This window comes from Cnephaeus nilssonii, assembly GCF_951640355.1.
Source record: "Cnephaeus nilssonii genome assembly, chromosome: 15".
Lineage (NCBI taxonomy): Eukaryota > Metazoa > Chordata > Mammalia > Chiroptera > Vespertilionidae > Cnephaeus > Cnephaeus nilssonii.
In genome coordinates, this window is record NC_137086.1 from 20,288,502 (window position 1) to 20,315,411 (window position 26,910).

Below are 26,910 nucleotides of genomic sequence, written 5' to 3' on the forward strand. Positions count from 1 at the left end.
TCAAATACTGAACAATAAGAACTTGGTTCACAGACACGGTATGGTCATAGGAGGCCCAGCTACTGAGCTATGAAATTCAGGGAAAGAAGGAAAAGAAAAAGACTGCCAGGGGTCTGCCTTGAAACTAGTTTAAATATAATCAGTGAGAAACAGAGGCAAACTCCTACTTACACAATTATTATTTTTGTGTAGCAAGATATATAGACTTAATTTTGCACAGAAATTGCATAGGGAAACGCTCTCAGTAGAGCCACTGAAAAGCAATTCAATATTTTTAATAAGGCAAATCTTTCTGATTCACAACTATTTAGCCATGAAATCTTAAATCCAATCAAAGTCTGTTTTTAATAAATGCTGCTTTACCAATTTTATTGTCCACTTGGCAGCCTAAGAAAATTAACATTCTTTAGATGCTTAAATTTAATCCTAAAGACAAACACCGGGCTTTCTAACTGCCATTCAGGTAATTGAATGCCTATAAAATATGGGTTTGCTTTTTTGATATTCAGTCTCAAAATTGTAAATCAGGTCAATTTACCCTGCAACCTGCAAATTTCTAAGCAATTTTGTCTTACTCCCCAGCAGTTGTTTAAGAACATAAAAACCCAATAAGTTGCATAAGAACACTTGCATTTCATTCATTAACATTTCTTCAAAGTGTTATCGGATTCCAGGGCAGGAGGAATAGGGAAACTGAGACAGGAATGTTAGAACAAAACCAAACAGTGTGTGTGAGCAATTTGCAGCCAGCTTGTAACTAACCAGCCATTATCTCCTCCAGCCAAGAACAGGAGAGCAAATGGTTACCAAAAAAAAACCTCCCTAATGAGAGAATGCAGAAAGGGAGAAGGTAAGGCAGAAGGGAAAAGGGCAGGTTTACTCCCTAAGCAGAGAAGCCAGCAGTATCAAGGCGTGGCCTGACAGAGTTGCCAGGGGCTTCTCATAAATTCTGGGAAGTCCACAACAAAGTAAAAAAAAAAAGGGGGGGGGGGAGGATCTTGAGAATCAATCTGTATCAAAATATGCAGCAGAGGAATTTTTAAACCTATAGACAGGAGGGTATATAACGCCTCAGACGCCCACCCAACCTGATCTTCAGATTAGCTGAGAGCCCGTATGCACGTCATAAGCCAGATGTATAGGTTTGCTTGCTTGCTTTGCCTTTTCAATAAAGGTGCATGCTTTAGTAGCTTTAATAAATTGGCTTTTCACAATACAGTCAAAATCTCTCATATAAATTCATTTACATGAGAAGACAAGGATCAGATCGAGGTTGGGGACAGGCCTCTCCCACTGACTCAGGGCTGTCCGGTAACCTCTCTGGTGCCGGTGAGAGGTGCCCATGACAAAAGGAGCTGGGCAGAAGTTAGTCCCATCCCGAGAGTGGCACGAGGAGAGGTGACAAGACTAGTGTCATTCAATGAGACAGAGGTGGGAACAATTTTCTCACTTTGAAAGTTCTCTCTCTTAAGGGCAGTGGGCAGCACATTGGACGAGTAGCTAGTGGATCTGGGCTCTGAGTTATGTTGCAAAGCAGTACTGCCTAGCGGAGGCTCAGATGCCTCCTCTAGAGGTAAGAATACTCTTAACACCTCTTTTGTGGGATTTTAAAAAATATATATATTTTATTGATTTTTTACAGAGAGGGATAGAGAGTTAGAAACATCGATGAGAGAGAAACATCGATCAGCTGCCTCCTGCACACTCCCTACTGGGGATGTGCCCGCAACCAAGGTACATGCCCTTGACAGAAATCGAACCTGGGACCTTTCAGTCCGCAGGCCGACGCTCTATCCACTGAGCTAAACCAGTTAGGGTTTCTTTTGTGGGATTTTGTGAGGACTTAATTCAACCTAATATATAAAAATGTTTGCAAACCAAAATCTTCCCCTTCTAAAATAAGAAAGTGTAGCATCTTTATGGTTGTTTCTCTGTATACCTACTCTGACCAGGATCAAATACACAACTTTGGCCAGGTTTGCAGCACCATCTTTCACTGTTTAAATCAACCCTTTTCCGTTGCCATAGAGTGGTCATAAAATGTTTACCCTGGTCCCGGAGAGTTACAGAAAAACGTGTGAACGAACCAACACAAACCCACTCCATTACTAGAAAAACAAATCTGGTCTTGATGTGTCTATTACAGTGTCTTCCTGGCCACTGTCCAATGCAGCTCATACACACACTTCCTGTCTCTCTCCATAGCCTTATTGTTGTCATGAACAATATCCTACATAACATACCTATTTTACTTACTTGCTGTATCCTCCGTTAGAATGTAAGCTCCATTAGGGCAGGGGTATCTGTCTGTTTCATTCACTGTCATATCCCTCACACCAAGAACAATGATGACATATAGAAAAACGAATGGATCATGTCCAGCACATGACCATTATACAGATGCTCCTATAGCCTCAGCCAAAGGAAACCTGGGAACTATTAGGAATGGTGCATTAAGACTTAGGTTGCTTTTAATATTTCAATTCTGATGTGTCAGAGTGCACAATAAGATAATTTGGTCATTTTTTACATCTTCTACCATTAGCCTCGCCAACAGTTTCTTATTCAAGTTACCTTTGTCCTTTTAGTTTTTCTCTGTGTGAAGACAGCGTATAGTTCATGCCTCAGATACTAATCTTAGATTTATGGAAAACATAAGCCATCATGAGGGAGTGCTATAGACTGAACCGATGTGTCCCACCCAAATTCCTATGCTGAAACCTACTTCCCAACATGATGGCATTTGGCGGTAAAGGCTTTGGAAGATGGCAAATCCCTCACGAATGGGATTAATGCCCTCGTAAAAGAGATTCGAGAGCTTCCTCGCCCCTTGCCCCCTGTGCGGACACATAGAGAAGATAGCTGTTCATGAACCAGAAAGAGGGTTCTCACCAGACACCAACACCGCCAGTACCTCGAGCTTGGGTTTCCCAGCCTCTAAAGCTGTGAGAAATAAATGTCTGTTGCTGATAAGCCACCCAGTCTGTGGCATTTTGTTACCGCAGCCCCAATGCCAAGGAGGTTCCCCCTCTACCTATCAGAGTTTACACGTAAATTCCAAGTCTACTCTCCGAAGCAATTACTCACCATTTAATAGTCCTAAGTCTCCACTGTATACTCAAACGCAAGAAACCAAAGTGTGATTCTAAACAGCACTCACTAATAATAAACAGGCACAAAAATCTTTACCCCCCCCCTCTGTGCCCACAGCACTTGGGAGATCTGTCAAGTGGTTCTATGGCAGCTTGGGAAGAGGGGGCTGTGTTAGAAGTCATAGCCCAGCTGCTGGGGATGCAGTTTCCATATTTTACAGTCTGGGGATTACTATTTACAAAACCCCAGCTTTGTTCATGAGCTGTAACAGTAGAAGCTGAGCCTACAGGGATCTTTTTGGTTTTTAAAAAAATATATTTTATTGATGTTTTTTTTTTACAGAGAAGAAGGGAGAGGGAGAGTTAGAAACATTGATGAGAGAGAAACATCAATCAGCTGCTTCCTGCACACCCCCTACTGGGGATGTGCCTGCAACTAAGGTACATGCCCTTGAGTCTGCAGGCCGATGAGCCAAACCAGTTAGGTCAACCTGCAGGGATCTTAAAAGAGAAAAACTCCAGTGGAGCTGGAGCAGAAGAACTGGGGGAAAAAAGTCCCACTGCTGCTTCCAGAGTCTGTGAGAGGGACTTCGCTCTGTCTTTATACAAGCACACACGACAAGGCGTGTCAACCCAGGAAAGGGACACTTCTTTCTATATTTAAGTCCCTCAGGTCTCTGGCTCCTTGAGTTTGCAAAAACAATTCATTTTGCAGGGTTTTCCTAAATAAAACTCTGCACTTTGCTTATACAGGAGGAAAGAGAATGCGATTCTATTTGCACGTCTAGAGCCGGTGCAGACACTTACTGGCGAGGCGTGGTTGAGGAGAGTGTAAAATGACGCAGATGGTGGGGGGGAAGTGAGGTCACGTCAGCCTGGCCCACCTAGGATCTTGCTATTTCCTTTGTGACCTTCACTTGACCACTTCTGCTTTCAGGGAATTTTCCAGACAAAGCTTGGTGATTGGCTACCCGAGATACCCAAAAGGCTCTACATTTATCAGGTCTATTTCCAGAGAGAAGGAAGCAATGTAGATGAAGAAGACTGTCATGTCTGAGGACATTGGCTTCACCTAGAAAGTCTAAATTGGTCCCCCAAATGTGCATATAGGCTACCAGCACATTCATTTCTCTTTCCATTTTCATCACGGAGGTTCTTTGGTGTTTTGCCATAGACCGGTGGTCACAGTAGAGAAAGAAAGCGCAGTCTGGTCATTAGAATTTATAACATGCAGAGAGAGGCACTCACCAGCACTGACAGTGATCGCTTCAATAAACTGCTCTCTCCAGCTGTTCGTGCCGACCACCAGGGCGAGGTTTGTCTTCTTAATAAGTTTGTCCACGGTGCTCTAGAAAGGTTGAAAAGGATAAGATAATAACTGCTGGGTTAGTTAAGGCCTTGGAAAAGCTAAGACCTTGATGATGTTGAAACCCCAGAATTATATAAAGGGTAGCAGATGTTAGGCTCAGAACAACAGTATTGACATCAAACACTGTTATGATTATGCAAACAGGCATAGTCCTTACTTGGAAACATGCTGAAAAGGAAACTTGTTCTTTATAGCAAGTACAAGCCTCCTTCACCGCCTAAGTGGCCAATGAGGAATGGTCTCGGCATTCAGAAGAGCAGATGTTGCAAAAGCCCATCCCTCTCCCCCTAAATGCTTTATGAACTTGTTTCTCGACTGGCTTTATCTATAGTGTGCTGTCTGCAACTGAATTCACCTATGTCCTGCTCAGCAGTTACATATCTGTGAATACCAGAATTGGCAGGTAGATTATAAGCCTAGAAACTGTTATTGTACTTTTGTTTATCAATACATTGCAACCAGACAGCAGAAGCTCAAAACTGCTGCTGTAAGACCATCCATAAATGGATTTTTCTCTGGCTCCTGATTTTGTCAGCCTGGTGGCTGTCAGAGAATTCACTCTCATCCTACTCCTGTTGCAAACATGACAAAAAGAGGCAATGCGTAGAGTGTAGGGCACATCGCTATTTACCTTGAATCCTCCCGGCTTTACTAACACGGAACCTCTTATTTTTTTTCCCACCTTTTTAAAGCACTGGGTTTTTACAATTAGCACTTTGCAGCTTTCTAATTGTCACTTAATGCAACAACAGGAGCAGCCAAGCATTTGCAAGAATACTAAGTAAGCAGACGCACCCAAAGCATTACCACATCACAGTCACTACAGGGAGAAGGGTCACGTCCAGGACACGAGGCTGCTCTTCCAGAGGGACCACCACCTCGACTAGTCTACCCACACACACTTACTGTCTAAGCATCCTCGAGTTCCCACTAATTGCAAAGAGGCTAAAACATGTATTATTTGTCTTAGGTCAAACTCTGAACAAATATAATGCAGTGTACCTGAATTGACTACAGTTTGAGAGAGAGAGCACATTATCAGCTAAATGGGGGTAAAAACAAAGAAACAAACAAAAAATAATCCAAGGGGCCTGTTTAGAGACCAAAGCTAAATCAGAATGTCAAGTGTGTTAGTTCAACAAGAGTCTTTTGAACTGACTTGAAATACGGAGATAACATGAGAGGGCCCATCTCCAACTGGCCCACTCTGGATTGCCAACACCATTCTTTGCTAGCTTGTTTGTCCTTAAGGTGGTGACCTTTCGGCCTCAGGCCTTGTGTCTAGAACTGCTAGTGCTCCAGATAGTAGCTATAGCCATCACTGCTCTTGGCCACCACAACTTAAGTGCGTGGCAAGCATCTGGCTTTTCTCTCTCAACTCAGTCACATCTCATCAAGCACTCTGAGTGTCTTGGTTGATGCCAATTCCGAGTTCTGTGTAGAATGAAACAAGAAATGACCTTGATTTTTCCTAAATGTAATGGAAACTTGGGGCAGGTCTCACCAGAGAATTTCATGTTTATCCCCTGGAGATAAACAGTTGAACAGATAAACTGGTCTAACAGTTGAATGCAGACTTGCCTCAAGAAATATCTCTAAAGAACTAAGTTTTAGAATAAACTTAAAATTTATACATATGTGATACTCAGGAGAGATTATAAACTTTTAGTTCATGTTAACCCTGGGGGACTATGGGATAGCTTGGGTTCTTCCTAGAACTTAATTTGAATATGTGTCCTCCTTTGACCTATGGGAAGGAGACCAAAGGAATAAGATGAATCTGAAGTTCAGACGCTTGAACTTGGGGTAGTGCCATCTATGCTTACCTGGAGATTTCCTGTGTGTCCGTGATGAACTCTTCACTGCCCTAGCCTTGTAAGCGACTGCTATAACCTCGCCTTCAGCAATGGGTCTTAGGAAAGTCAAGCCCTCAGTCACAAGTAAAGAAGAACCCAGTGGGCAAAGCAGAGTGGCACACTGTAAGGTGTCACCCAGCTTTGGGACTTTCATGCAGTTCTGAGACATTTAAACAAGTTCTTGAAAACAGCCATGGTCTAGAAAAAGAAATTTCTTAAGGGGATAATATAATATCAAAATGGATACTTGAGGGCACTAGAGAAAAATGCCCCCAAGTTACCCTTTACTGATAACAGTCACTGTACTGATGAACTCTGAGGAGACAGGAGTAAGGGAATAGCCTATGGAAGCTATTCTAGGAAGATAAGTACCCCAAACAACTAGATTTATGTAAACAGACTTGGAGGACTCTTAGATGCTCAGGTCATTAGGGTGGTTACTAGAGAGAGCTTTGGACTCAAGAGAGCATTGCTCTCTGAAAGACTGCCTTACCGTACCCAACCCAACACTTCCTACAGGAAGGCACTGTGATTGCTCTTCCTTGCCCTGGTACATGGAAGGGGAAGGTTGGGGGTTGTGTGGTATAAGGGAGAGAAAACACAGTTCCCCATCCTGTGGGGAGGGGTGGGAGACAATAAATGCCAAGCCAGAGTGTCTCTGCTGCAGCAAGTGGCACCAGACCCTCTGATTCCACATAAAAGAAGGCGCATGAGGAAGAGTCAGGTTGGACACATCTGGACAGACTGGTCCATGGAAACGGATGGTCTGAGATATCTGTACCCTGGACTTAAAGGGAGCTTGTGTGCACCAGTCATGTTCCGGATCAAACAACAGGTGAGCTCTGATGGTCAGGGTCTGCCTAGAAAGCACTGATCTTGGAATTTACCCCTACTTGCTCTTTCTAGGGGAATGAGTGAAAACAAAGTTAACAGATTTTTCATTTACTTAAAGGGGAGAGTTTAATTGCATTTTCATCTTTTTTTAAAAATTCCACTTTAATTGCAAAAGCATTTTTACTCTCCACCTGTCTTCTCTAAGCCACCTCAATTTGTGAACTAAATAAAAAAAAAATTACTGGGCCCAGCTAAAGGAAAAGAGGCCACGATGACAAAAAATCCAGATAAAACACCGAGGCTTCTAAGTTGGTGGCCTGATTCTCCCCTTTGGAACCCTCATTCTGGTTTCCCAACAGGAGCAGAGTCTGCTTTTGAAAAACAAGTGGAGCCTAGCTGGCATGGCTCAGCAGTTGACAGTCGACCTATGAACAAGGAGGTCATGGTTTGATTCCCAGGCAGGGCACATGCCCAGGTTGCAGGCTTGATCCCCAGTGGGGGGTGTGCAGGAGACAGCCGATCAATGATTCTCTCTCATCATTGATGTCTTTCTCTCTCTCTGTTCCTCTCTGAAATCAATAAAAAATAAAATAAATTTTAAAAAAGAAAAACAAGTGGAGAAAATACTGCTGTGCTCTGGATTTGCAGTTCTGGAAAGCCAGAGAGAGGCTGCTCCTTTTCATGCTCTCCTCATCCCCCCACAGAACTAAGGTGTGGCTCTGCTAGAGTCTTCTCAGATGTTAGGGCGATGTGAGTGAGCCAGGATGGGAGGTGGGCTAAGGGCAGAGGGAGCAGCTGAGAATGGATAGGAACTTGCACCTCAAAGTCCTAAGCTCACCCTAAGGCCTATTTGTTTAATTTCTGCAAAATCATTGTCATCATCTAGAGAACTGGAAATTCGATTTTATCAGCACAATTATGAGCTCTCTGGTCACAGACTTATACCTTCAGTATGTTGAGTGTGCTAAAATGTCCTGGGATCTTAAGAGGATGACTAAACATACATGGGCGTTGGTCGTTGGGATGTTTCATAGGGAGCGCTTACCATCTCCCCTCCAAATCAGAAGCCTCCTAATATTCAATACCTAACAAAAGCCACTTAAATTTTGGTGTGATTGCTTTTCTTCTAGATTTCTTAGCTTTTTCAAATAGACCTTGGTTTCCTCCACACCTAACACTTTCCTGGAATCCACCTTTGCTTCTTCCTTGCTACCTTCGCAGACGAAGCCCTCCCTTTGGGCCACCTCTGACCCTTTGTCAAATGCCACCCACGGAGCCCTGGTTCTGATGCTGATTGGTTCCTGGGAACTCTTGATTCCCTACTAAATGTCTAATTCCTATTCCGCGGTGAAGGCCTCTCAGTTAGTGAGCAAGTTCCTGAAATTACCTCTGCCTCTCTTTCCAGGTGGATCTGACATATCAAGTTTTGATATTAGTAGGATGGCCCTGGCCTCCTGTGTGGGCAGTGTGGCTGAGCATACCTTGAATTCATAGGATTCCTCGATGATCACTTCCAGCTTGGTGTGTTCTCCCAGGATGGGGCGCCCCATTTCTGCAATGCGCCTCTCCTCTTCCTCTTTGCTGGTCAGCGGCTGCTTGTCGTCACATTCCTCTGTGAAAGGGAAGGGCAAGCAAGTGAGCAATGTGCTCAATTTTATTTGGAACTCCCTGGATCAGGAAACAGAGAAGGAAGGAAGCCCTAATGACCTACTAAAATCCCCTTGGTGAGACCATAAGGCTGGAGGGGAGTAGTAGATAGATGCTAAGTAGGTCAGGCAGCCTACCACTATGACAGCAAGAGATTATAAAGTCCCACAACCTAAGCACATGTGAAAGTGCAGACCAGGAAAAACAACATGGGGACACATCACTGACAAACTCTGCCTGCACGTCGTCTACGTTGTGGGAATCACACTGCTGTCCCCCGTGACACTGGCTCATCTGGCTGTTTATACACATTCCTTTATCACATGACCAAAAGGAAACATAATTAAAAGAGTGAGAGTGACTCGAGGGATAAAGGAATCTGGCCTCTTTCTCTCCACTTTCTAGAAGCAACAGAAATGCCCCAGGGCCAAAGAAATGATGGAAGGGAAATTCTGACCTTAGCCTCTCACTTGCCAAGAACCCCTGTTGCAAATTAAGAAGCAAAACATCCATCCCATGTTTCAGTAAGATGCCTGCTTCAGGGCTTCCTCTCTTTGGTGCAAAGCTGAAATGTGCTAGGAAGCCCTTGACCATGTTAATCTTAAAGTAAACAGGGAGGGTGAAGGTGAGGCCTTTGGGGAGTTAAAGCTACTCACCACGTCAGCATGATTATTTCCAGAACCACCATGTAGCTTACACCCCAGGGAGGCTAGGGGGTGCTGAGAAAATGTTACTGGACTGGAGAGCCCATTAATGAGGGGAAGCTCACAGTTGGCTCCTCTCTGCTTGAAGGTCATTAGGATAAATCCCAGACTGAAAAGGCCATGCACATGTGAAGGTCAAACACTATTCCTATAATCACCAGCCCCTTTATCCTTGAGGCCCAGGATGCCGCAGCAAGGCAGGCCACGTCCCCTCAGAGTCTAGTTGAATAACCCTCATCTCCAAGGAAGCAGTATCAGTGTTCTAGAAAGACTTCAGCCCTGATGCGCTCATCTTTAGAACGATCCAGGCACACTGCCTGTGGTAGGAGTCTGTTGTCTGAGGGACTTGTAGCCCCGGCTCCCTGCCTTTTGCATTTAGGCATCAGCTTCTGCAGGAGTCCATACCTCCCATCCCCTCCAAAGATACATGGCTTCCTCTGCTGAGGGACCCTCCTGTGATGGTTCCATGTGATACTCTAGCAAATGTTGCAACAACTGGTTCCTGGGCCAGTCGTTCACTGCTAGGGCACAGAGCAGATGAGCTAGAGGCACCGCCAGCATTTTATATACACCACGAGTAAAAACCAATGGGAGCCCAAAGCAGAACGCGGCATATCAATGAATTCTTTAGTATGCATTCAGTAGAGTCTTCCTAAAAGGCTATTTCAGAATCTGCTTTCCTATCCCCAGTGATTACAGGGCCCTGAAGATATGGGATAAAGACTAAAAAGAAGTGATTTTTGGATGGGCCAGAAACTGCTGCTGGATGTTAGCAGATGCAAAGGAGAGGTGCAGGGGGATTAATTTTAACTGTAAAAGTGGTCATCTTTTTAAAAGTAGACTTGGGAAGTCACGACCCAAGAGAAGGCAAAGGGTTCTGATTGGCATCCCTAAGATTTGTCCTTGAAATTATGTGTGTGTAGTCAAGGGGGTGGGCTGAAATATGTGATGTCCAATTTACTCAGTGTACAAATCAATCATGTTTTGATTTTTACTGCATCTGATCCTTGAACACAGGATAATGTTGTTGGTAGTTTTCATAACAGCAGGTTATATTAATATCTTTGTTCAAAACCTTGGCTGAACATGCATGCCTTCAAGTTAGATTTTTTTTTTTCAGAAGAACTACTAGAACTTGGATTTTTATTTGAATTGCAAAGCTATTGGGGAATAATATTTATTATTCCTCCCCCTTTTCTGCAGTTCACTTATAAATGGTAAGTTGCTTTTAATGTGATTCAAGGTAATTTTAATGGGATTCAAGTAACAGAAAAATTACAAAAGAAGGGTGATTTGAAGGCTTTGCTTGATGCTGCATTGCACAAAATGAAATGATGTGGAGTGTGGTACTGAATAAATGGACATGGTAGGAAATGAAATTGAATCACACAGTGAGTGAAAAGGTTATTCCCTTTTTAATCATCCTTCAGTCCTTCTGATCAAGAAGAAATGCTTAGTTTGGTACTGTTATGTCTGTAACTAGTTTCTGACATTTGGGTTTTTAACATTTAAGAAAGAAAACAGTCCTCAGGCAAAGAGCATTTGACTGTATTTAGTTAGAATTTAATAACTTTTTTTCCCCAATCTTAACTTTCCTTAACCTTATTTTCTACTAATGATAAATGATACTAGCTTTCCATTTGTGTTAGTGACAATTTTGTTTAAAATTTTGTTTTAAAAACAAATCTAGTGAAGCACAAACATGAGGCAATTTCAAAATATTACATTAAGTAAATGAGAGTATAGTTGGTATGTTATAAAGGCAAATATTATAAAGGAGGTAGGAGAATAAACAAAATTTAGGAAACATTCTCTGAACAGATTCATACCAACCTATCGGAAAGCAAGGAAGCTTGTTTCTGTTATTTCCTACTCTTGCTCCAAACCTGACTTGAATTTAATGCCATACTTTTAAGCTATTGTATACCCATCTGGAAAAACTTCCCCACTTCCACCCAGCTAAACCTGACTTATCTTTCAAAATCCCACCTCTTCTTGCATGAAATATCCTGATTGACCTATTAAGGAATGACCATCCCAACTTTATACTAATTCCATTATATTTGTTGTGTATATTGAGCACAAATCTTGCTAATATTTAAAAATTTTTTGTTATCTTTATATATAAATACCCAGCATGTAAACTTAGCGAGACAGAATGTCTCATTGCTCTTCGAACTGTGATCACAACCCCCATTACAATGTATAAAATGTAGTAGGTCCTCAATAAATATTTGTTGTGAGACTCTCCAACGCACTGTTAGAAAAGCCTCTTATTTGTTCTTTGTATGTAAAGATGATTTGTTCATTTAACACATGTTATTGTGCTTTCACAATATGTGAGCACACTGAAACCACCTCCTCCCTTTCCCAGGAACCCATGGTCTAGTGCAGTGGTCGGCAAACTGAGGCTCACAAGCCACATGCGGCTCTTTGGCCCCTTGAGTGTGGCTCTTCCACAAAATACCACGTGCGGGCGCGCACGTACAGAGCGATTGAAACTTTGGTTTTCAGCTCTCAAAAGAAATTTCAATCATTGTACTGTTGATATTTGGCTCTGTTGACTAATGAGTTTGCCGACCACTGGTCTAGTGGGAAGCGAGGCATGTGGGTGGGACAACTTGTAGTAGTGCAAGGTAAGGGCTGAGGGACCAGGTGGAGAAGCAGCTCACTCTGCCTGAAGGAGCTGGGGAAGGCTTCAGGACAGGGGAGGTATTTGAAACTGGCCTTGAAGCACGTACAAAAGCTTGCCAGGTGAAGGTGGTGGAAAGATGGCTTAGGAGGTGGTAAGGTAAGGAGGGGCATTCCAGGCAGAGAGAAGTCAAAGCACAAAGGCTCAGTGTCTTGGAAGGGTCAGGGCTAATTTCATTGGCTAAATGTCATGAACGTGTTAAGATCTCACTCTACTTATACGTAACTGAGAAAGGGCAGCTGGGTAAATCCTATTATTGCTCTATGCTGATACTGATCAATTGGCATTTATGGTGCAAATTTTTGACACTGGCAAAGAAGATAGCCATTTTTTTAAAGAAGTGTCCTCTTTTAAATAAATTTAAAGAGAAATAGTTTAACAGCATCTTAAAATTATCTATTATGTTTGTTTCCTTTTCACTTTGAGTGTTGGATCAAATGCAATCCATTTACTGTGGTCAAGTCAGTTTCATTTCCTTACTTATGCAGAGTGAGAAAATTAATTCTCTCTCTCTCTCTCTCTCTCTCTCTCTCTCTCTCTATATATATATATATATATATATATATATATATATATATATATCTCCACATGTACTTTTCAAACTCATCATATTTTATTAACAAGCTGATAATAAATCACATAACATCATGGTCTTAACCAACCAACACAACTTAAAGATCAAATGTATAATTAATAGCCACTGTTGAAATCAGTATTGATAGGACATAAAACAATCCTGTGATAAAATCACTAGTCGGGGCACCTCCCTTCTCCTGAGTAACTGGTTTTGTAGACAGTAAATAACAGAAGCTAGTAGGTACCTGGGATCTGGACAGAGCAGAGGGATGCACAAGCTGCTGCTGATGCTTTCGGGCTCAGGCTGCATTTTGACGCAGCAGCGTCACTGTGAGCAGTGAAGGGTTGAGAGGGAAGGGACCCCTATTAGAAAACAATACAACCCACAGATCTGTGCCTGAGGAGCTACTGCTGATTCTTCTTAATGTATTTGCCATTTTTAATCTGAACAAGCAACCTTGAATCTGAAAAGGGATACAAATCCAATGGTGGGACAATTGGCTCCAGGCTGTTTTAATCTTTGACTCAGATCTACGCTGAAAGTCTGAGAGCAGAGACCTCTTGACAGTGTTCAGCACTGGCCTCTCTGGTAAGAGCCTGAGGAGACTTGTAATTTTGTTTCCATGAGGAATATTCTGGAACAATTCTGCCGTCAGGGCTGGGTATCATGATCATTGAGCAGGGGTGTGGGAGGTGGGGATAAAGAAAGTGTTACTGGGGCAGATAGACCTGTTTCTACTGCCATAGCCCGTGAGGGGTTGTGGTGATACAAAAGAGTGAATATCCGTGTCCTCATCCAGAGATGCAGGTCAAGGAGATGGTTTCTGGGCTCTGAACCTAGGGAGATCTGGGATAGCTGTGGGATCCTCCAGTCACCCTGCCAACGTTCCCCTCTGGAGAAACCCCACAGATGGACTATCATCTGTGCACATATGGCTCACATCATGTTGGCTGAAGGCAGGAAAGGCAGGCTCTGGGAAGAAATACAACTTGCCTGCAAAGAGACTTCATTATACTTGGAATGAAAGGCCCATGCTTGAGAAGCAAGATTTGCAAGAAATATGGGATATACTGAAACATGAGAGGGAGAGGCCATCGGGATCAATCCCCGCTGATGGTCCATGCTAATTCCTCTACCATGCCCACCTCCTGTCCTGTGCTGATGGGGTCTCGTGTGTTGTTGCTGCTGATCTGCCATCACCCCCAGCTACAGAGAGCCACTGCATTATTTAGCAAGATTTTAGAGGGGACAAGGGGCTAAACTGGGTCACTTTAATGTCTAAAGACCTGAAGAACATTTGAAGGCAGTTAACTTCAAATTAATTACACTGGTTTTCTAGGATCATGATGAAACGAGTACCTGTAATGGTGATTACAGTAGAGGGAATCGGATGTTCTCTAGCATGAACTTTCCTGAAGACAGGTTGGCCTAGCAAAAGGACAGGCAGAAAGTCAGCAGGAAGCATTGCATAGGTTTGCTAGTAGAGCTCTGCAGAATTAGTAAGCTAAACATCACAATGAGATGCATACATCACAAGCAATGTTAGAGGACTGAGTGCTCATAGGTCGCTCCTATGTAGGTTGCAGAAGTGAGAGCTGAATAGAGCAAGTGTTCTCCAAGCCAAACCAGATCATGTGAATGAACCACACATGCCACAGGAGGGGGCGCAGCCAGATTCCTGCAGGTTTCTGAAATGGGGTATTCACGTTCTCTAAGTTTCTTCTTCCAGAGGCATCATGCAACAATGGAAAACACTTGGTGTGATGAACGGTAGCCTGGTTTTCCTACTGGTGCCAACAACATAGCCCAGAGTAGGCCATTTCCCCAGTTTTTTCACATGTGGAACAGGGACAACAGTTACCTGCTATGTCTACATCACAAGTTTGTTTGAGGGTCAAGTAACATAACATCTGGGGACATGTTACATATTTCCTGGGAATTGTGAATGGGAGAGTGTTGTCTTTGCAGGGTACACTATGGTCATAGCAACTGTTTGGATTACCTAGGCCTAGGGTTTTCATCAAACTCCCGATTCAGTTGACCACCACATCTACCTGCTATTGGCTTCTAGTATGAGCTACCCAGACCTGACCTCAGAATCATGAGATTGAGGATTTGGTTTCAACTTTATTATATGCTTGCTGTCTAAACTTGACCAAGCACTTATCTTCTATGAGACTTGGTTTTTTTCAATTTTAAAATAAAACTTAACTTGAAGGGGGTTTGTTACTCTAACCTATGTGCTGAAGTGATTAAAGTTTTTAACTGTCAGAATATTTTCATAGTGTGGCTTCCTTCCATGTGCCTAATTTAGTCTATTACATTATGAGCATAATGTGATTGGAAGACTAACTTTTAATAGAAGTATACTGACTGTTATGTACTTTGAATTAATTAAGGAACTCTGCCGCTGCCTGTTTGAGGAATCAGACATGACTCTCTTCTCTCCAAACTGAGCCAGAATACTCAATTTTATTAAAAATATTCAAATTATGTGGACCCTCTTTTGGGGTCCCCCTAGTTTTTCATATGACTAGCATTCATGCTGATGGCATTTATAAAACAGCTGGGATTTGAATTGAAAAGGGATGACGATGCAGGAAGGAATGAAGTGGTTAGGAGAAAGGAAATAAAACTGCTGGGATCAGAACACTCATCACATGGCCTTGGACTTCAGTCAGAGGGCCTGGCCCTGAGTCCTGAATGGATGATGTGGGGTAGATTGATCAATCTCTTTGTATCCTCATTTCCTCTCCTATACGTGAAAACAATAACATCTTCCTCCATAAGGTTGAGGATTAAATGATATAATAAACAAGAATTACTTTACAAACTCTAATGAGCTGTAATGAATAGGGTTTTATCATGTAATGTGTCTGAGGGTCAAGGGGGAATGAGCTCATAGGTCCAAACAAGAGCCTTCCAATGAGGCAAGCTCTAGGAGCAACAGGTAAAGATTTACAAATTCCAAAAGTACCTCCAGAACTTAATGGCCAGCACTAACTAATGAGATCTCTGAAATATAGGTGCTGGGCTGTGTATCAAACAATTCTTTAAATTTCCATATATCCTGCTTCAAATTTAGATTTTCACATTCAGCTACACAAGACACATAAACGCTGCAGGCAAAATCCAAAGGCTAGCCCTGGCCAGTGTAGCTCAGTTGATTGGGTGTTGTCCCATGCACCAAAAGGTTGCTGGTGTGATTCTCAGTCAGGGCACATGCCCAGGTTGCAGGCTTGATACCCAATTGGGGGTATGCAAGAGGCAACTGATGTTAGCTCTCACAGTGATGTTTCTCTCTCTCTTTCTAAAAATCAATAAAGAAATCTTTTAAAAAACCCAAAGGCTAGATTAATTTCTCTCTACTACCCCTGTACCTCAAAGCCTTGCCTTCAAAACATCAAACACACTTCAAAGAAAAACTCGTTGGGACTTAAAGCTGCTTTAGACTGTGGAGACCAAAGTCTCAGAACGTTCCCCAGGAGCATCTGTAGAGTAGATCCCAGGCATTCCAGCCTCGTTCTGGAGAAGAAGTGTCATGTAAAGTGAGAGGCCAATGTAGCGATTCCCACAAAGTTCTGGAACTTTCTCTTGTTCTAATAGCATCAATTTCAAGTCTTGGGAAGAGGTGGTGTCAACACAAAAACTGCTATGTCAGAAGAAAGTTTCAGCAATAAGAAAGAACTTGATTTAGTACATGAAATGGTAAAACCTTCAGAAGAAGTGATTCTGCCCTCTTGGATGCGAGATGTGTCCAAGGCAGCAAATATTGGACATAACTGCACAGACACTCGAGAGCTTTAGAGGAATAGTTTCTGAGAAAAGAATCTGGGATCCAATTACCTAGATACTAAAAGAGAAGATGTTTCAAGTGATATGGAAGGAAGACCCTCAAAGCAAAATCCTGACACATTCAATGTTCAAGGAAATAGATACCCAAACACCTCAATGCATTTTAATAAGGCACTTGTCCTACAGCCAGAGATTTTTAGTTCAGGTCTCATTATCAGACCGCATAGGGCTGAAAGTGCTGCTTGATACTATAGTATTTCTACAATGGTTGACTTAAAAAAAATTACTTCAAAGAAGCCATGAAGCTCAACTTGCCCAAATTCTACCTTCCTCAAATCTCACCAGGATAATTAACATATTGGGTGACAGAAATAGAATATTTCCAAGAAGACTTCAAGGAGTTAAAATGGTGAACGAGGAAAAGAAGATAAAAACTTTAAAAAGAAATGGAAATCCCTGAACTTGGATTTAAAAACGGCATGTATGGCAGTGCAGAACTGGGAGACTTGACCTGGGAGAGCTTCAGATGAGTCAGATTTAACAAATCCTCTACCAGGACTTGTCCTGTTTAACATTTTTATCCTTTTCAATTTCTACGTCTCTGAGAGTCTATGAATCATTTTGTCATTAAATGTTTTGTCTGAGAGGCAGAGGAGAGTAAGAGTCCATGTGAAATTGCTCATATTCAGAAATTTCCACTTTGGACAGAATCATGTTGGAGCTACTGAATGATGAGTTTACATTAACAATGGTTGAAGTTAACCCTGACTCCCACAACAGCATTTTCAACATTAAAATATTTGGCAATATTTTTATTTTTTTTTGTTAATTTTTTTTCCAGCTACCTGATTTCAGGAAAAAGAATTAGAATACTAATATCTACACATTATATTAGACGTTTGATATTTATCTCCCTCTAAATCTGTGTAGACGATTTTGAACGGGTGAGGAAATATTAAGGATCAAAAGAGACAATGCTGTAAGGAAATTCCTTCCTTCCATATACAAGAAAATAGCTTTAGAGTCATGCTCACCAATGCAGCCCACACAGGCTGGTACCATTCTGAATTAAAGGGTTTTATACTTTTTGGCTGGCATTTTCAGTTTTTGTAGAGCATTTTGTAATGCACTTCTAGTGGTAGAAATATTACTCATTAATTTATGTGTTAATAATGCTAAAACTTTAGTCCCCAAAGAAGGGTTTGTCCGTATTGGTGTGGTGGATGATGGGATGGGTCTTCTCCCAACAGAGTATTAGTTACTATTGGTATCCTGAGCTTGGGCCATGGAGAAGTGTTAGATGTCAACTCCTATGTTTCCTTGTCTTAGTTACTCTGGTACATTTTGGAACATCTAGCAGGGGACATTGCGCATCACCAGGGCTACGTGAACATTTGTAAACTGACCAGTGTCAAAATGTGAACAATTATAGGATATTTTAAATTTGTGTGTAAATGAATACAACACACACGTTGTTAGTGTGTAAAATGTTGAATGTCTAAAATCAGCAAGAACACACCATGTGCTACAGCTAAGTGTTAATATACAGGTTATATAAGATGAGGTTTTGGTTTGGTTTTTAAGGGTATTTGAAGAAAATGAGGAACATTAAAAAAATTATCTTACCATACAGGCATTTTCCTTCATTAAAAGAAAGTAAAAATGACAAATGATTTTTAAAAAATGCATATAATATATGGTGAAAACAGACAGTAAAAAGTAAAATTTGATGTCATTAGACTTTAAAAATCCATACCTGTTATTGTGAAGCCACCTAAAAAAGAAAAAAATAAATAAATGTTACAATTTATTTAAGTCACACTCTAAATAACAAATATCAGTGATATCAGACTGTTTGACAACCCATCCAAGGGATAAAAACTGGCCAAATTATATTTACAATTAAGAAAAATATGAAAATATTTGTTCATGACTTAATCACTAATCATTCTTTTAAGATTATAGGAGTTAGTGCACACATTTAATTCTGTGCATGCCTAGGAAATCACTGATTTTTCAAAAGGTTAAACTAAAACTGGAATATAAATCTGACCTTAACAAAAATGAGGCCAATGGGTCTAAACAACAATCTTGCTAGTAAATCAACAGAAATAAAAGTCAGAAAGCTATTGTATCACCTGACAGAAATGGAAATTAACCTCTAAAAATGGAAAGGAAATGCAAGAAATGAAATGCTTACCAAGCTCATTCAATAACAGGGCTGTGAAGGAAACAGACAAAGACAAACACAGAATAAGAGACCAGATGAATAATGAAAGCAAGAGGAATATCAGCAGAAAGAAATCCAGGCAGATCTGATGACAGTGGTAGGGAGCCACTGATAAAAATTGGTGCATCCCAAAGAAATGTGGCATTGGGAATATTTCTAGATAATCCCAACACGAATTTCTGCAAATGTGTGTGATTGACTAATATATATGTATATATATTTCATCCTATATATTATTGCTTGACATTTAGTCAAACATTTCTACTATCTATGCTTAGACAAAGTGTATATATCTAGTTTACCAATTATAGTAGAAACATTTTATGAAGTTAATCCTAAACTTTATTTGAGTGAGTCTTTTCCTGAAATATTGCCTGGGAGTTAGTTAATTCAACATATGAAAGTCTTAAATCACCCAGGATCTCAGGCATTATACCTTTCATTCAATGAAAACAGATAAAACATCTTGGGAAATTTCATTTTGGCCACCTTTTTTGGAAGGACACTTTGGCTCAAGATAAAGTTCTCTCTCTGTAGGTTCTATTTGCATGATATTTTGGCCATCAATGAATGCTTATGTTTTTTAAGTCCTCAAAACTCAAATCCCAGGAGTTAGTGCTTATTTTTCTGTCCTTACCTATGACTTCTGCACATTGTAACTGGACAAGCCTGAATGCTCTGTGGACACCTAATTCTATGGAAAAACCGACAAGGCATGGCTGTGTGTGTGTGTGTGTGTGTGTGTGTGTGTGTGTGTGTAGGGGGAGCATATATAATTGTTTTTCAGGTTATGTCTTTTAAACCCAGATTATACTGAAGCACTTCATTTTGGTGGAAGCTACCTGGCTGAAAGTATCAAATAAATGACTTCCTGAGTAGTAGATGGGAATATTACAATTAGTTTTTCAGGCCCCGTTTTCCTTCTAATGGTAGTGGCATTAGAAGATACTTTTTAAAACAAGTCAGTGATTTTATTTATAGTAATAAGAATCTACTTGGCGGGTGCAAAACTGGAGAGTGCTATTAAGGAATTTTAATTTGCTTTTACATGAGGGCATATTTTATTGGAATGACAATTGAAAGAACTGTATCTAAGATGCGCTCCCTTTAGAGAGGAATTTATTGAGAAGTAAGTGCTTCTTCCTGTATGTTAATGAGGCATTTTTGATCCCATCTTTGTAAGAAATCAGCACAATTTTCTAAAGTGTCTTTTCCTTCCGCCTGCTGTCCATGGAACATATTACATAGGCTGAATTAAAATGGCTCCCCAGTGGTTTTTATTTCCATATTCCAAAGGCTTCTGTTACCATTTTGAATGTGATTAAGTCAGGAACATAAACTTTTTTTTTTTTCCTGAAGGACTCTGAGGACACTGAGTTCTTACAAATGTGGGATTAAATTCTCCCAAATGTTGGGTCTATATAAAAATTAGTCCGATATATTTCGTTTTTTACATGTAAAAGTATAAATTTCTTGCAAAGTGGTCCATCTAACCAATTGTTTCTATGCCAATTAATATGTAGCATGCTCAATTTATACATATAATTAAATGAATAGGACTCCTTTTTTAAATGGCCACTATTAGAGGATAATTATAGGAAGTCCTCAGTAATTCAGAATAAAAAATTTTCTTTAAAGTTGATATAAAATTCTTGCCCTTTCTTATCAAATATAGGCCATATAAAATAGATATAAAGTCAAAGAGAACAAAGAAATTGTCTTCTTTATTCAAATATTTTCTACATGTATAAGTACAAATTAGCCAAAAAAATTGTTCTGAGGATATGGCTGCTTACTCTTTTCTCTTTACTATACATGTTAAAATTTGTCAATTCTATAAAGAAAGAAAGATTCTGGAGCATAAGACTGGATAGGCCTTAAGCAAGGGCTAAATTCTTACTGAAAGACCATATCCTTCCTACTTAAAGAAAATTTATATGACTATGGTTTCATACATATGGTCCCTTTTAAATGTCATATTTGAGCATATAAAAATAGCATGCCCAAATGAGCACTAGAATATTGATGCCACTACTCTTTAAGATATTTTGTTCTTATTAAAATTTTTTTGAAACCTGGTCCTCTGAAGAAACCTACTTATTTAATTCTTTTCAAATTTCCCATTTGTTGCCATTAGACACATTTACCACGGCTAACAGGTATTAAGTAGTCTTTATCACTAACATTTTAGGGGAGATTTAATAGTTGGAACCACATTTGAGAATGACCCCTGAACAGTGAAAAACTAAACACACGAATCATTCTTTTATAATTTATATAATCATTTCTGAGTGCCAGAAATCTCTTCCAGCATTGATTAAATCTGGTTTCGGTCAAGGTTAGTTGGCATTTCCTGAAGAAAATGGGGCAGAGCTTGGTGCACTTGTTAGGGAAGGGAAATGAAACTGCTAAAGCTTCAAAGGAAATGAAGTATAGTACTTGGAAGCCGAGGAAGAGGAGAGAGTTAAGTGTGAGAGTAGGGAGACACGGAGAGAGAAGAGTACAATTTCTCGCTGGTACGTCTTTGTATACTCTCACACCTTTCATTCCTCTTCTTATCCATATTGGTTCCTCAAGCACAAGGGAGAAACTGCACTCTTTCTCATATTCCTCACGGTCAAATACTCTAATGGTAATGATCTTCCTGTGGGAACACAAGACAAAGGCAAAACAAATGGTTGGAGTCACACGCTCATGCTAGGTGTTCACCAAGCCGCATGTTACTGTGATGTTATGGAGGGAGAAATGGCAACACATGGGCCTCCTGAAGTATGTAAAAGGGCATCTTGGGTGCTCGCAGCTGGCCCCCATTGTTTTCTTTGCTAATTTGTCACATTCACAAATTCTTCCTGCTCCAATCAGCAGTCAGGAGGTATCCCGAATTAGGAAGAGAAATCAGAAAGTTGGCTTCATTCTGGCATAGCAAGCATCTGCTTCAACTCCCCCAGAAATGGAAGCTTGATTGACTGCATTGAAAATTAATAGCTCAAACTTATAACAGGCAGAGTGGCCCAAACCGGCCAGTGGAGCTCCAGGCAGGCCCGAGCCGGCCCCAGGTGAGATCTATGCCCTGTTACATAGCGGGAGGGATATGTGTGTTGTAAGTCACGTTCTGAAGAGTGCAGGCATCCAGGGTGGCACCGGCCAGCAGAAGCTGTTGGGCTCAGCCCTGGAGCAGCTCCCCCACCTTTCTTCTCACTCATCTCCACCAGGCGGGGCTCTCCAATCTCAAGGAAGAAGGTCTTGTTTTTCTCATACTCCTCATCATCAATTACCTTGACTGAGATTGTTTTGCTGAAACAGAGAAGAATAGAAATTGACGAACCAGGGCAAGAGGAAAGAGAAGAGAAGGCACATAAAGAAGAGGAAAGCAGGTTAACGAGCTTGCACTTCCAGTCAAACAGCAACTGAGAAACTTCTGAACTGCGCATTTTTCCTTCAAGAATGAGCATGGGGTAGTTCTGAAAGATTGGAGAGGGTCAACCAGGGCACAGCTCCCCTGGCCAGGGCCACACAGTTATTTCAGGCAAAACAGAGCACTCAGTACTAGCAAGTTTATCTTCATCATGAAAAGAAAAAGCAGAAGAACACAGACCACAATCGTAAGAAAAGAAAAATGTATTTATGTAGCCCATGCCTTAACTGTAGAACCATCTGAGCTGCGCTATGGAAATCACTCCTTTAGAACAAATCAATAAATCACATCAAAACATTAACAGAGCTTATCTCCGAGTGTTAGGCTTATGGGTTATATTTTTGTCTTCTTCGTGCTTTACTGTATTTCCAAACATAATATTTTCAATACAGATTTTATGGAAATAATAAATGTATAAAAGCACCGCAAAAGAAAAGATAAAGTCCTTTATTTTACCCCACCCAATGTCCTAGAATTAAACTCTTACTCAGGTTAGTCAGATTCCCCACCAAGATCACAAGGAAAGTTGCTCATGCTTTGTCTTTCCAAAGATGGGGCTGAAGCCTTTCCACAGCTGTCTAGAGAAGTGAGGGGTGAGGAATGATGATGCTATAGCTATTCTCATCCCTCCCAAAGGTGAGTTTCAACTTTCACAGATGACACCGTTTACCCTACTTTCCAACCCACTGACATACCAAGGCATTTCGTTAAGGATTCTTCCTGTAACCCATCCTTTAGTGCTTCTTGCCTTGTGGTCTTCTGGTTGTGAGTAACTGACAGGCACGTGGGGCAAAGGCTAATATTATGCAAATCTCAATTTCTGATAAGCCTTGATGACTCTGAAAATTAATGTTAATTTTCATGTATTACACCTTACTCAGAGCTCCTAAACACTTGTCTTTGAAAATATTTTTTTTTTCCAGTAACATTGGCCAAAACCATTTCTGACTGAAGTTTTTAAAACAATGCATTTATACAGACGCACAGACGTAATGGCATGGACATTATTTAGTTTTGGATAAACTGAGTAGCTGATGAGTGTGAGAGATATAGGGACCCACACAATTTGTATAATAAAATAAGAACTTAAAATCTATCATTACAGTATCACTCTTCACTAGGGTCATAATCCTTAAAAATTATTTCAGTATTTGATAACTGTGACACTGGAAAATCAAAGCTGAAGCAAAAGAACACAGTTCCTCTGTGGCTGCCTGGCAAAGGTCCCTAAAACAGATGGGATTTGCATAAAGGCATATCATTTCAAAGTCATTAGTTACACAATCAATAGGGCCCCTGGCAGGAGGAACCATTACATTTTATATTGATTTTTTTTTTCTACTTGCACAGTAAAGCGATTAATTGAAGTGATTATTAAAGGACATGCCAATCAATTTAAAGAGGCAGGATGAAGTGAGTCCTTATGAATTAGCCCTCTGGATGGAGACAGGCAAACATCCAAAGGGATAGGTAATGTCCACCTTTGGCTTCAGAACAGAACTATTTCTTCCCTCAGCAAGGACAGCAAAGGTCAAATAGAGTCACGTAATTTTGACAGGGGTGTCTTTTGCTCACTTTCCAAGTCTAATGTACCAAAGAAACTGCCACCCCTTCTCCCATCCCAGGGGAAGTTAGCTGAGATGGGGCTGATTGAGTGAAGACTCCAGTTACGCCATCTTGGTAAAGAGCAGAGGCCCACCTCTGTCCCACCCATCCGTTCCTCACAGTTCTGCAGGAGGGTTAGCACCCCCCGGGCTGCAGGGACCTTAAAGTGCCCGCATTGCCACACCAGCCCCATATTCACAGGGCTTTAGCGCTGTCACAGGAACCCGCCCTGAGAACGCAGATTCACCTTGTCTTTTCTTTTGTTCTGTTAACCAATGGGAAGCAGTCAGATAGCTTTTGCTATTTTTTTAAACTGAAAGGTTAATCTAAACAAGACTAGAACAGTGAGGAAGGCAGCGCTTCATGCACTCTTAATCACACTGGTAAGGAGTAGAATATTTTTTCCTAATTACTATGATAAAGGGAAGAAAAACTTCTTACTTGATCTTTTGTTAAAAATGTATCTCTGAAGTGTGTAGTATAAAAACTATGTTTTCTGGAAGCTAGCAAATCAGTTACAATTCATTAAATATTTTCTCACTGTGGCCAGAATTTTTATGGAAATATTTTTTGGTTCCATTCAGGGGTAGAAAAGAATTTGGTTAAGAAAGATCAATTTATTTAGTGGAAACATACGGGTCATTTTTTTTATTTTTTATTTTTGCAGTGCATTTCCTTTGATGATAGTAACGTTACTTCTCAGCCTCTCTTTTACCTGATGGGTCTCAAAGGACCTGAGCACCTTAAAACATTCTATCTAGGTGTTCTTCCATCGAGTGGTGACTCGGGCAGGTGGTGAGAAAGAAAGAGGTGGCTTTATTTGTGGGAACTAACAAAGAAAAATCTCTTCAAAATATGTTGTAGTCTCTCATGAAGCCAAAGTTGTAGCAATCTTTTATTTTATTTTTTTCCAATTTCAGCTTCAATTCGTCCTTTGGTGGTTTCTTTTCCCCAAGATTGACCTTAATGTTGGCAGAGGTGAGAAAAAGACGAGTTGGAGGATTAACCAGAAGAGAATCTTTCTAAATCCTCATGCAAAACATTTTAGTGAAAATTCGCATATTTAGATACTGCAATGGCTCTTTTAAATTTTATTTTACTTTATTTTTAAGATTCAGCCTCTCTTTAGGCATACTCAGAGGTCCATGGACTGATGGGCGCTTTGCACTTCTGATTTCATCCGTCTTCCTAACACCCCGAGAAATACATTCTACTACTTAAAATTGATGGAGGAAACAGTGACTCAGATATTAAGTGATTTCCAAGATTACAGAGTGAGACTCCTGTGGCTGGCTCCAAAGAGCAGTATCTTTCAATTATGTGACCCACAAGGTCACTTATTCATTCAGCTGTGCAGTATTTTTATGACCACTTTAAAGGAACTGGATCATTATTTTAAATTAATATGGAGGTTTATCGTTCTACCTTTATGTTAACAAAGACTGCCTGAATGGACCACGATAGATTTTCAATCCTATTTTTAAAAGGAGTATAGCACATACTAGATTCCATGATGGCTGTCTTAAAGAGTTAAATCCTTGAAGAGATAAAGGTCCTGTTAGGCTCACCAACTCTGAGGCTTTGAGCAGGTGGCTTGTTAGAATTCCAGAATCTCAGGGCCCACCCCACACCCACCAAATCAGATCTGCATTTTACCAAGATTCCCAGATGATGCCTGCACCTGTTAAGTTTGAGAGGTGCTGACCCGGAGAGGGCAATGGGTTCTTAAGTGAGATAATGAATTAAGAGGCTGGTAAGAGCTGGGCTTAGGTTTTGGAACTGTCTGCATATTAGAATCACGAGTGGAACTTTGAAATCTGTAAATGCCAGATCAGTGAAATCAAACTTTTTGGTTGTGGGGCCCCAACATGAATATACACTGAGTGGCCAGATTATTATGATCTCTGAACGCATAATAATCTGGCCATGCAGTGTATATCCTATATAATGAAAGGCTAATATGCAAATTGTCCCCTCGATCAGGAGTTCGACCAGCAGGCAGGCCAGCCAACTGCCCATGTCCCCTCCCCCTGGCCAGGCTGGCCAGACCCCACCCATGCATGAATTCATGCACCGGGCCTCTATTCACACACACACACACACACACACACACACACACACACACACTGAGTGGCCAGATTATTATGCGTTCAGAGATCATAATAATCTGGCCACTCAGTGTAGTTTTTAAAAGTTTTTCAGGTGATTGTAATATGCAGCCAGGAGACTGGCTAATGGAGAGCCAGGATATACGGCCTGATGTTTAAAAGAATGTATTAAATAAAGAATAGGTAGAATGTGAGGACGTCAAAACTCAATTAGCAATCTAGGCTGAAACATGGGAGAAACAGTTTGTCCTTCACCGATGTTCTTCTCTGGGTTATATAGAGTACTTGTTGTTTTCTCCCCTTAGAAATTGCTGGTCTCCGCAGACAACAGGTGAGAAAACACCTTTAGCGTTCAGGCAACAGACTTCACATTCATACAGAGTGATTTCCTTCATAACAAAGTGATAGGAACTCTGGTGAGAGGATTTCACACAAGAGAGGTTCTATTTGGAGACTGAAAACACTAAGGGTTTCAATGGCCACAGAAGACAGCAATGTCGCATACCTTCCCCCTCTCAGAGAGCCTCTGAGCCATGTCGGTGAAAGGCCATGTCCAGGGAACTGGAAACTTTTCCCACCACACTCAGACTCAAGAGAGAAGTGACTCAGGGCTGACCGCATACAAAGGAAGAAGATCTGGTAACTTCTCTGACCACAGAATGATGTCAGTAGGTAAGGCAAGTTTGAAATTTAATCCCCAGTACACCTGATGTTAAAAGTTTCAAGATAAACTCCTATGACTCAAAAAGACAAATAAATCAACTGAAACATTGGCAAAGAATCTGAACAGATGCTTTTCCAAGGAAGATAAACAAATGGCCAACAAGGACATGAAGAGATGCTTAACATCATTAGTCATCAGGGAACTGCAAGTCAAATCCACAATGAGATATCAATCCACATCCACTAGGATAGCTAGAGTCAAAAAGGCAGATAGTAGCAAGTGATGTAGAGAATGTGGAAGAATTGCTAGTGGGAATGTAAAA

The 26,910-nt window shown here is 40.9% G+C and overlaps 1 protein-coding gene across 7 annotated transcripts in view; it reads right to left on the reverse strand.

Moving 5' to 3' along the window:
- SLC8A1 (solute carrier family 8 member A1) overlaps nt 1-26,910 on the reverse strand; it is a 354,154-nt gene that overhangs the window by 54,300 nt on the left and 272,944 nt on the right. For all 7 annotated transcript variants that reach the window (XM_079791812.1, XM_079791814.1, XM_079791813.1 and 4 more), the window contains 4 exons: nt 21,337-21,440; nt 18,323-18,340; nt 8,633-8,763; nt 4,341-4,440 (listed from right to left, as the gene is read on the reverse strand). In XM_079791812.1, the coding sequence (XP_079647938.1) occupies nt 4,341-4,440; nt 8,633-8,763; nt 18,323-18,340; nt 21,337-21,440 (353 nt within the window). The remainder of the gene's footprint in view (nt 1-4,340; nt 4,441-8,632; nt 8,764-18,322; nt 18,341-21,336; nt 21,441-26,910) is intronic.